General features: G+C 38.1%; 1 protein-coding gene across 2 annotated transcripts in view; it reads right to left on the bottom strand.

Annotated features, from left to right (window-relative positions):
* Positions 1–824: 824 nt before the first annotated feature.
* The window catches only part of CUL4B (cullin 4B), a 34,573-nt gene continuing 23,551 nt past the window's right edge, over positions 825–11,846 (bottom strand). For both annotated transcript variants that reach the window (XM_060002650.1, XM_060002649.1), the window contains exons 16-21: positions 11,475–11,582; positions 10,490–10,603; positions 9,376–9,481; positions 8,102–8,274; positions 5,592–5,744; positions 825–3,487 (exon numbers count right to left, since the gene is read on the bottom strand). In XM_060002650.1, coding sequence (XP_059858633.1) covers positions 3,392–3,487; positions 5,592–5,744; positions 8,102–8,274; positions 9,376–9,481; positions 10,490–10,603; positions 11,475–11,582 — 750 coding nt within the window. In that variant the 3' untranslated portion in view covers positions 825–3,391. The remainder of the gene's footprint in view (positions 3,488–5,591; positions 5,745–8,101; positions 8,275–9,375; positions 9,482–10,489; positions 10,604–11,474; positions 11,583–11,846) is intronic.

Below are 11,846 nucleotides of genomic sequence, written 5' to 3'. Positions count from 1 at the left end.
ATATATATTTTTTAAAGCTGAGAAAGAAGAAAAAGCAAAGAAAATTAGAAGAGATAAAGAGCAACCAGTAAGATGTTAGAAACAAATGCAAATGGATATAATCTTCCAGTTAAAGGACAGAAATTGTCTTCAACTATACCTCAATAAAAAAATAAATGTGTATTATGAAAAAAATGACAGAAACTGTCAGATTAGGGGAAAGAGGAGAAAATCCATCTAATATGGAAGAGACACACCTAAAATATAAGAAAAGGCTGTTAAGCAATGAAGAGATATACCAAGCAAATACTAGACAAAAGTCAGGGTAGTTATTTTAAGACAAAATATTAAAACTGACTCAAGAAATAGAAAATCTGAAAAAAACTATTAAAAGATTGAATCAATAATCAAAAAATTCCCCATAAAAGAAAGCCCAGGACCAGATAGCTTCATGAATTCTAGTAAGTATTTAAAGAATTAACACCAATCCTTCTCAACTTAAATCTAGACTAGTTTCATACTGACTTTATGAAACTACTTGATTCTGAGGACTTGGATGAAACAATGTTTCTACTTGTGCTTGATTTTTCTAAAATAGAACATTTAAGAATAAATACTCACCTTGAGGATTCCTGGGAATCATCTGTTACCATACCTTCCCCTCCACATTCCTACAGCATTACTATCAAACCACCACAAAAATTAAAGAAAAACTTAAAAAATAACAAAATTGACAACTGTGAATTCATTAAAGAAATCATTAGGAAGAAGATGTTAAGTTCTGTGGTTTTATAATATTCTTACAATATTTGAATTTTAAAGATCTTCTCCAGAAACTTTTTTTAAATAAAAGTTTTATTGGAGAAAAATAGAACCACCACGTACACAGGGAAAAGAGCACAAAAATTCAACTGATACAGAACTGAAAGTCACAATTATCCAATGTTGTTTGCGATTACTTTTCAATTTCTTAAACAGCTCCCCTCAATTTGTTTAATAGTCTCACCAATTTTTTCAGCTGAAATAGCATCAAGTTTTCAAAAAATTAAGAGCCTCAGGGAAGGGACCAGCTTTCAAGATAACAAAGGTAACACCAAGAGCCTCCTAATGGTACCAATTCTACCTAAAAATTCCTTAAGAGTAATCATCGAGTCTGGTGGAACAGTCTACGTATCTCACAGACCATCAGGGATGAGTTAGAACACTGACTTAGATGGTCCAGTATGGAGAGAGGGCAAAAAAATAGCTGCATTTCCTTGTCAGATAAGCTCAGTTAAGGAAACCAGGGAGGCTCTAAGAAAATACAGGCAGGGCTTCCCTGGTGGCGCAGTGGTTGAGAGTCCGCCTGCCGATGCAGGGGACACGGGTTCGTGCCCCGGTCCGGGAAGATCCCACATGCCGCGGAGCGGCTGGGCCCGTGAGCCATGGCCGCTGAGCCTGCGCGTCCGGAGCCTGTGCTCCGCAACGGGAGAGGCCACAACAGTGAGAGCCCACGTACCGAAAAAAAAAAAAAAGAAAGAAAGAAAAGAAAATACAGGCAATGGCTGCTCAAAAATAGTTAGGAAGGCATTCTAAATACCACATACTGTGGACAACAGTGTGTAAGTTTGATGTAGTTATAAAGAAAACAGGCAACTTTAAAAAGAATAGCTGGTCACAGGTCTTTGAGAACTCAAGAAAACAATCAATAGCAAACACAAGAGCCAAAAGTCTCAGTTGAGGGTTAGGACCTAGGTATTCTTCTTAATGGTTCCAAATAGTCAAGGAAATACACTGCTGCAAAAAAGCATTAAAGCAGGCTTCCCTGGTGGCGCAGTGGTTGAGAGTCCGCCTGCCGATGCAGGGGACGCAGGTTCGTGCCCCGGTCCGGGAGGGTCCCGCATGCCGCAGAGTGGCTGGGCCCGTGGGCCATGGCCACTGAGCCTGCGCGTCCGGAGCCTGTGCTCCGCGACGGGAGAGGCCATGGCGGTGAAAAAGCATTAAAGCAGTTCTGATTTTTTTAAAAATCAAAACAAAATTTCTGCTTTTCCTCCAAGATCAATTCCCTTCAAAGCTTCAAGGAAAAACAAACAAGGAAGCAAAACAGAACCCCAAACCCCAAAACAAAAAACCACTGATGGTAAAAGAGAAGACTTTTACTCACATTATCAATTTGAAAAACAATACTTCTGCTATTTTCTATGTATGAACAATCCTAGGACATTCCCCTGAAAGGTAGGTGTCCAGTGGCTATGAGAACTCTTTATCTTCAAGCAATTTTGAAAGGAATAAGATCAGCATAATACAGAATTTGAAATTCCCAACTAGGGGGTGTATGGGGGAAATGAGGAAGGATCTAGTTCTATCTAGGGCTTTAGGAAGTTAAAATAAGGATGAAAGGAAATGCTTATATGCCAACAAAAAGGAGAGTTGAGGTGCTTCCAAAAAAAAACTTTGGTAGAGAAAATAGGAATGCTAAATCCCAGGAAGCCTGTAACAATCTACAATTGGTCCAAGTTAAAGACAAAACTGTCCAAACAACATTAAAGTCTAAAGGAAGTTGAAAACTAGTTTATGAATTTTTGCTCTTGTAAAAAGTTACACAACACGTGGGTTTTGGTCTCTTTTGCGATGTTCATATTATATTCATTTTTAATATGAAGAAAGAGTTGGATTTTTCTCTCCTACCATGTTCTTCTAGTACAACTGACCAGCAATTTTCTATTTCAGCTATTTTTATAAGTACCTGTTAATCAGCACAGTAAACTCAGGGCTGAACCATATACACACATCCCATGGGAACATTTTAGGATGTGTGTATACAAGACTATGTAAGCAACTGTCCCTCTGCTTGAAAACTTGTTTCCAAATAAAATTTTTAAAAACATCCCTTTCAGTGTAACAGAACATTACTTAGTAAAATATCAATAGCTATGACAACTTATTTTTCTCTTCAAGGGAAATCACAAAACAGGTGAACAACCAAGTCCAGGGTGGTTTTTCTATTTGATAAATACATCCAGAACTCTGTACAGTAAATAAAGTTTGCATGCAGTTTAAGTATCTTTAAATGACATTTTAAGCAAATAAACCTTTTGCTTCATAATTAATGGTGTATAAGAACCCCCCTCCTCTTTTCTTTAATAGCCATAGGGACCTCTTCCCCAGTTCCAAATAGGAATCATGAAGACCAGGTACTTTCTTAAGAGTTTTCTGCACATCATACTAAATAACATGCAAAGAGTTCAACAACATTCTTCTTAAAGGTAAGTATTACTCTTTAAATGGGCATGTTAACCACTGAAAAGTCACTCAACTATTTCCATTACACTGCTTCATTTGGTCATTGGTAGTATAAAAGAAGTCAAATAATAACAGGTTAGTTTATCCACTGGTTACTGTTTATGACACCAAATGCTCCAAGGCCAACATTTTATGCAATATAATTGTACTGGTTTGGATTTTCTTTATCTCTTTCCATGTAGTCCCGGTCAATTAAGGATTCTATTCTCTTCTTAAGATCAGCAGGCTGTAAGAGAAGGCAAATTTTCAGTGCAAAGCTCATGATCACTAGCTCAAGCCCATTTACCAATACCCCAAAAGAACAGTTTTGGCTCATTGATTTAATGTATTTAATCTCCTTAATATTTTTTAATTTTTATTTTTTAAATCTCCTTGATTTTTTTAAAGAGGAAAGTATAATGAAAATAAACCAGGTTAAAAGATGTTTTTACACTATACATACATTGTCACATCTTATATTATTTATTTACCTGTTTATCTATTTATCTACCTATCTATCTATCTATATCTATCTATCTGGCTGTGCTGGGTCTTAGTTGCGGCAGCATGAGGGGTCTTTGTTGCTGAGTGCAGGATCTTTAGTTGTGGCATGTGGGATCTAGTTCCGTCACCAGGGATTGAACCCAGGCCCCCTGCACTGGGAGCGGGGAGTCTTAGCCACTGGACCACCAGGGAAGTCCCCTGTCATACTGTTATACAATACTTTACTTTTCTATTTTAAAGAGGTCTTCTAAGAACCAGCTATTCTCTGCACAAATACAAGACTACCATAACTTCACAAAAGGAACACAGTATAGTTTAAGGAAACAGAATGCTATTTAGTTTTGCCAAGATAGTTTGAGAAAATAAGTAGACCCTAAATTTGGACAAAAGCTGGTTCTCAAAGTCAGGTTGCATATTTATAAATTAAATAAAAAATGTACTATGGAAATCACTATTTACAAGAATACTACAACAAATGGTTTGATAAGTGAAGTATCATCTAATTCAGATCTTCGTATTTCAGGTTTAAGGTTTAACTGTTACCTGCTATAAATGATTTGAATTTTTGAATCCTATTTGTTGAAAAATCATTGAGAAAGATTATAGCTTATTTATTCTCATGATTGCATTCTTAGCTCTTGGGTAACAAAATTCCACTGTCTTTTGTATCTAGCCTATAAAGACAATATAATCTTGCTTGCTAACAGTTTTTTAGATTGTGTAAAATGGCTACTTGATCAAGAAAGGTAAAAAGGGAAAGTAGTTTGATGGGGCAGCCAAAATTTCACCAAAGTTTGAATTCCAAGATTTGAAAATCAAAATGACTTTCTCTTAATTATGGTGAAAGACCTAGAATATCAGCACAATATTTATTACAGTGATCCTCTACCTTCCCTAGCTAGCTAGCATTAGTGATCTCTCTGGCTAGAGGTGAAATGATTGTTAAGGCAGAACATGAGGGTGAGTGTGTGGTAATGAGAAGGCAGTATTAGGTTTGGAGGAGAGAGAAAACCTACCTTATTAGCAGTGACAGCTAATGAGCACTTACGTGCCAGGCCCAGTGCTAAGTTTTACATATATTATCTCATTTAAGCTCCACAATAATCCTAAGAGATAAGTACTATTATCATCTCCATTTTACAAAAGAGGAAACAAGCTCAAGAGGTGAAATAACTTACCTAGGCCCAAAGCTCATGAGAACCCTAACAGCCAAGAGTCTATCCAAACTTTACGAAGTGTTTATCATCATAAGAGTTTGGGAATCTTCTAAAACATGAGATACAGTCCAGTACAACACCACATTGTCTAAGGCGCTTTATTACTGGGCATTTATAATGGAACATGTCCATGTGACGACTAATTTGTTTGCCAGAACTATCGCTAAGCTTTAAAAAAGATGCCTAATGATTACTAGTTATCTGTATAGTTTTTAATGGACACTTACACAAGCTAACTAAATAGATTTAGCTTAATTAAAATAACCAAATCTGTCAAATAGCTAGGTATTTCAAGGAGAAAAAGGAAACAAAAATAACAAAGAAGCTCAAAAAAATAACGTGAATAAACTTGAAAATTTCAAAGACTCACTTAGCAGCTAAACTTTCGGGTATAGGAGCTTTTATAAATTGTTTTCCCCTTTTGTCACAGATGCCCACATATGCCAACAAAGGTTTTTCTGGAATCATATATATGAGCATAAGAAATGAAAACTTTTGTCCCTCCAAATGGTCTTGAGGTTTTATTCTATGTTTGTAAGACTTGTGTCTGAAAAATCTAATTTTTATATATAATAAACTCAATATTTTTTATATATAAGCAGCTCAATAATAAAATACAGAAGTACCTACCTTTACTGGAAATTTCAACTGGTTGTACACTTCTGAAACAAGGAGATTGTGGCTAAGTGTCTTTCTCATCTTCATAATTCGAACAATTGCAGCATCAATTTGATACTGTCTGTCTTGAAATACTCTTTCTGTGGTGCTTGCTTGTTCCTCAACCTAACAAAAAAGTTTTAAACTTAGGAACTGTACCTGAAGTGAAACTTGATTACTTATACAAATTGTACATTTTAGGGACATGACACAGTTAATGCTTTAAATATGCTGAACTATCAAAAGAAACCTTATAAATACTGACAAGGACAGAAAAAAACCCTACAAACATAACTCCTATCTGGCCTAATGTCCTGTATCAATGAAGTAACACCAATATTAGTTAATAGAAAAATACCATCTTTGAGCTGCTTTTCTAGAAAGAGAAACAGCTGATGCAGAATTTATCATTTTCTTTTACTCTCTTCTCAAAATCTTAATGTGTCACAAGAGGTTATTGACCAGATTTCTGTACGACATTAGCTTATCTGTAAAAGTGACCGATTCTGACATCTGACTCAAAGTATGATACTAACCAGCTAAGCTAACCAGTAGTCAAACTTTTTTTTTAACATTTTATTTTATTGTATTTTATTTTTTTGGCTGCCTTGCATTTTCGTTGCTGTGCAGGCTTTCTGTAGTTGTGGCGAACGGGGGCTGCTCTTTGTTGTGGTGTGTGGGCTTCTCATTGCAGTGGCTTCTCTTGTTGCAGAGCATGGGCTCTAGGAGCGCAGGCTTCAGTAGTTGCGGCTCGCGGGCTCTACAGCACAGGCTCAGTAGTTGTGGTGCGCAGGCTTAGTTGCTCCGCGGCATGTGGGATCTTCCCGGACCAGGGATCGAACCCGTGTCCCCTGCATTGGCAAGCGGATTCTTAACCACTGTGCCACCAGGGAAGTCCCAAATTATTTTTCATTAATTTTTATTTTGTAATATATAAATCAGAAACGCACAGTTTAAAAAAAGTCAGTTAACCAATTCTAATGCTAAAGCAAGAATGTTCCTCTTTAGCACCTAAATTAAAAGAGTAGTTTGGGCTTTTCTTTTTTGTTGCCTCATCACTCGGCATGCGGGATCTTTATTCCCCTGATCATGCGGGATCTTTATTCCCCTGATCGAACCTGTGCCCTCTGCAGTGGAAGCGCAGAGTCTTAACCACTGGATTGCCAGGGAAGTCCCTAGTTTCGGCTTTTTGCAGTTAGTTTCTTTCTGATACAGCACACGTTTTAAAATAACATAGTAATCTAAGGGAATATCACGCCTTTGATGTGAATGTTAACGAGACGGGAACTTGTTTGCGACCCTGACTTCTATCCCTATTATAAAACTTTTTCTCAAGTACTGCATTAAACCTTGTTGGAATTGAAACCAACTGGTTTCAGGAAATGCTGCAGTTGTTGGTTTCCTTAATAAAAATCTCTTACAAATTCAAATGGTAAAAACAAACAAAATATTCACTGTTGATCAAAGAAACACTAACTAAACCTTCCAATTTTTCACCAAGCAAGCTGGCAAAGATTAAAAAAAGAAAATATAATCTTTAGTGCTGGCAAGGGCACAGTAAGACAGGCACTCACATTAGACAGTGTAAATTGGTCCAATCTTTCTAGAACACAAAATGGCATAACGTATTCAGACTCTTAAAATGTTCACACTCTTTAACCCAAAAAATCTACTTCCATGGTAAATTCGTAAGGAAAGGATCAGAGAGGTTAAGATTTAGGTACAGAGATGTATCTTGCTGTTTTATTTACAATACTAAGAAGTTATGAATTTAAGTGCCCAACAATGGACATTGGTTGAATAAATTATTATAGCTGTGTAAAAGAATATTGTGTGGCCATGTGCCATTTTATAAAGATGCTTAATGGCATGGAAAAATTCTAAAGACTTGGGGCTTCCCTGGTAGCACAGTGGTTAAGAATCTGCCTGCCAATGCAGGGGACACAGGTTCGAGCCCTGGTCTGGGAAGATCCCACATGCCGCGGAGCAACTAAGCCCACGCGCCACAACTACTGAGCCTGTGCTCTAGAGCCCGCGAGCCACAACTACTGAGCCTGTGTGCTACAACTACTGAATCTCGCATGCCTAGAGCCCGTGCTCCGCAACAAGAGAAGCCACCGCAATGAGAAGTCTGTGCACCGCAACGAAGAGTAGCCCCCATTCACTGCAACTAGAGAATGCCTGCGAGCAGCAACGAAGATCCAATGCAGCCTAAAATAAATAAAATAAATAAATTTTAAAAATTCTAAAGTCTTAATTTAAACACACAAAAAGCAGGATATAAAACTATCAGGCCCAATTGTGTACACCCCCGCCCCCTCAAAATCTGCAAAATCAAATACTGAAATACACTGAGCTAGATATAGGCATAGATAATGTTAATGTTAGTGGTAGTATTCTAGGCTAAAACCTTCTTTATAAATATTTATTATGAACATATATAATTCCAGTACATTAGAATGAGGAGAATGCAAAAGAAATACCGTTTCTTTCATCTGAATTTGATTGATCTTTATCCTGAAAAGTTTGTGCTTGAAATCATCGTTACAAATGAACTTGTCACCATCTTCAATATCTTTACCCTTTGGATTTTTCGCCAGAACTCTAGCTTTGCCACAAGCCAATGACTGCAGTGTTCTTCTTAACTCCCCATCCTCTGAAGAAGAAAGACTGGCTTAGTTATTTGTTACTAACTCATCAACACGCACAGCTACATTCAACCTCAATCTAGCTTCTACCCCACCCGTCTAATAAAACTGTTTCCTTTTTTCCCCAAGATCATGAACAACTTCCTCTTTGTCCTATCCAATGGCTTTTTTCCTGGTCGTCCTCTAAAGGCTTCAGTTATCATTCCGAGTGAATAACCACCACATCTTCAGAAATGACATCTCATTTTCCCCAGTCCTACATTTAAAGGATACCTCCAGCTGGCTCTTTTACTATCATCAATTTTAGTATGTCCAACGTTTTATTCATCATCTTCCCCATAAAACTGTTTTCTTTCCAATTGTTAGTTATGAATCTACCAACCTCCTCTGTTGAGAAACCCTGGAATCATCTTTTAACTCTTCCCTCTCCTGCATCCTCCACATATCTAGTAGTTGCTTCCTTAGAGATGCTTCGTCTCTTCTCATTGGCCTCATTCTAGTCTAAGCTCGTTATCACTTTACGCCTGAATTACCCCATTAGCTTCTGGACTGGAATCTCTTCATCCTTCAAGCTGCCCTACTATCTACTGATTATAGGCAAGCTGCCCAAATAAGTCACTTCCAATATGTCACACACTTGAGATCCTACAATGTATGTTTCACTTGCTAGATCTGTAAGGCTCTCCATAGCTTACCTATCTAACTTTGTATCTCACTACTCCATGCTGCAGTTAAACTTTTTATGACTCCTGCCCACACTGTGCTGATTCCTTCCTCCACGCCTTTTCTCATGGTATTTCCTCTTGCAAAATATGCCTTCTCCCTAACTTAAATCTGAAGGCCCAGCCCAAGTCCTACCTCCTTCATGAAGGCTTTCCCAATTGTGCCAGTCCAGAGTTATCTCTTGCTTCACTGAACTCCTAACACACTCTGTCAGCACCACAGATTGGTACTTATTGGTTGTGAAATTGTCATTTCTCCCTTTCCCCATGGTTGTAAGTGCTGAGGAGGGGGATTATCCCTTTATAGTCCCCCAGAGCTCTTAACCAAGTGGAGTGCACATAGTGGACACCGAAAAATGCATGCTAATCAAACGATTCAACACAAACCTATTCCGGTAGCCTGCTTGATCTCTTCTAAACTGAACTCTTCTCCCTCATTAAACATTAGCAGCACCAGTGTTTGAAAAAGAGAGACCTGGAGTTCCTTTTTACCCTGTTGGAGAAACAACAGTGTTTAGCCATCATTTTTTTAAAAACTGCATGAAAATTAATCAAATAACTGATCTCTTACTGGAAAAGCATTTTTCAATTAGTGGATTTAGAAACTCGGATTAACATTATCCAGAAAGGCCAGTATGTTCAGTGTAGGGTTTAGGTGTGATCCTACCTAAAACAGGAGGAAGGATTGGGTGACCTTTCTACAGGTCTTTTTTTAAGCCTTATAATTAAAACAACAAAGTAATGAAAATTAATAACTCGGTTTTATGTGTCATTACAGATATTTATCATGAGCAACAAGAAATCACTATTTCAATGCATTTTCAACTCTTCTGATTCAGATTAGTCATGAAAAGCTGTAGGATTTTTTGAAATTGATATAAGAACTGTTCCCCTTAACGCCCACTCTATTCTCTAGCTCCCAGCAACAAGAAAAGAAGTTTCCTGTCAAGAAGTGCCAGCGTGGGGGCTTCCCTGGTGGCGCAGTGGTTGAGAATCCGCCTGCCAATGCCGGAGACACGGGTTCGAGCCCTGATCTGGGAAGATCCCACATGCCGCGGAGCAACTGGCCCCATGTGCCACAACTACTGAGCCTGCGCTCTAGAGCCTGTGCTCCGCCACAAGAGAGGCCACGATAGTGAGTGGCCCCCGCTCGCCGCAACTATAGAGAGCCCTCGCACAGAAACGAAGAGCCAACACAGCCATAGATAAATAAATTAATAAATAAAATTTTAAAAAAAGAAGAGGCAGCATGAATTTTGCATCCACAGGTGGGGAAAGGGTGTGGGAGAAAAGGGTTATTGGTTTTGGTTTTGCAGCAGGGCCCAATCAACAGTGGAAAAGACCACATTCTTATAATATACACAGGGCTGTGACAAGCTATCACTATCTCATGTAGATATTCAGGACAAATTTATAAAACACCTTAAACCTTCAAATTAAGAGGGATGACCTCAATATCAAAGATGAAGGTGAAAACTAAGTTTGGGGAACATCCACTTACCTCTTTAAATTCTGCCTTTAGCACACAGTGTCCTAGGGTTGACTGCCACTGAAGTTTCCTGCCACTATGTTTGCCTAGGTAAAAGGTCTTGAAAATCTCCTGAAGTTTTACCATCTACAATAAATAAAACAAAACTTTATTTAAGCTCTGTATCCAATATCACGTTCACCACTTTTTATATTTATCTGGTGTAAAAATTTCTGGAAGTTTTAAAGACTATACAGAGCAGGTCCACTGATCACTTTGATGTAAGGTAATAACCACCAAATCTAATGGCATTAATCAGTCTTTACACTCTCTGATCTGTCTGCAACAATTTATCATCCCCTCTTTTGAAACATTCATCTCCAATGTCTTCTGTGTCTCTGCAACATGCTGGTTCCTTTATCTCATCATTGCTTCTTCATTGGATTCCCTCACAGGTACCTCTTCCTACCACCTACCAAATGTGAGCCTTTTTCAAAGTTCTGCCTTAGGCCTGTTCTTCCTGTTTCCACATTCTCCCTCTTAATGAGGGAGATCTGCTCCCTGGGCTTCCATGATTATCTCCATGGAGGACTCTCAGTATCTATCTCTCTAGCCTTAACCCTTTTCTAAGCTTCAGTCCTGGGTTAAGACATTTCCCCAGGAGTTAGGTTGGATTTACTCAAGCATCCATCACTCAGCAGTCCAACCCCCAGGTGATATACGGACAAGAATTTTTGAGAGCTGGGCAGAGTGATGGGTACAATCTGGGGAACTGAAAGAAGAGTCAAGCAAATTGGCCCTGAACTCAGAAACTTGGCCTCTTTAGCTATGCTCTAATGATATAAGTACAAGAGTAATATAAATAAAAGAGTAAAGTATTAAAAACAGTTGACATTTGGTGGTGGCGTGCTTACTGACAACAAACTTTTAAAAAACTACATATTTTTCAATGATAAGCAAAATAGAAATGTCATGTATTTCTATGCTTATAACTCAAGTCCTAAACAGCAACTCTTACCTCTGGTGGTAAATGAACTTCCATAGGCACATATGTTGGCCAATAACCCATCGTCAGGATATTCACAGTTAATTCAATATTCCCAGGTACATTCTGGTTCTGCATATACTACAATAAGATCAACACACACACTGAGATCTTAAAAAATAAAAGTGCATACATTTCATGCCATAATAATGACCCATTTAAGAAGTTCCCCATTACAAAACTACATGTGAATACTGACGATCTTTAAAATAAAAGGCAACTATTAAAAGGATTATAAATGAAGCCTATATTAAGTGCACTAGAAAAGTACACTGGGTAACATTTTGCTACAATGGCACACAAAGATCACGTGACTCTGTTAGAGGCATTAACGACTTAAATAAA

Source organism: Delphinus delphis, chromosome X (genome assembly GCF_949987515.2).
Source record: "Delphinus delphis chromosome X, mDelDel1.2, whole genome shotgun sequence".
NCBI lineage: Eukaryota > Metazoa > Chordata > Mammalia > Artiodactyla > Delphinidae > Delphinus > Delphinus delphis.
Note: the sequence above shows the minus strand (reverse complement) of the source record. Positions and strands in the feature narration are given on the sequence as shown.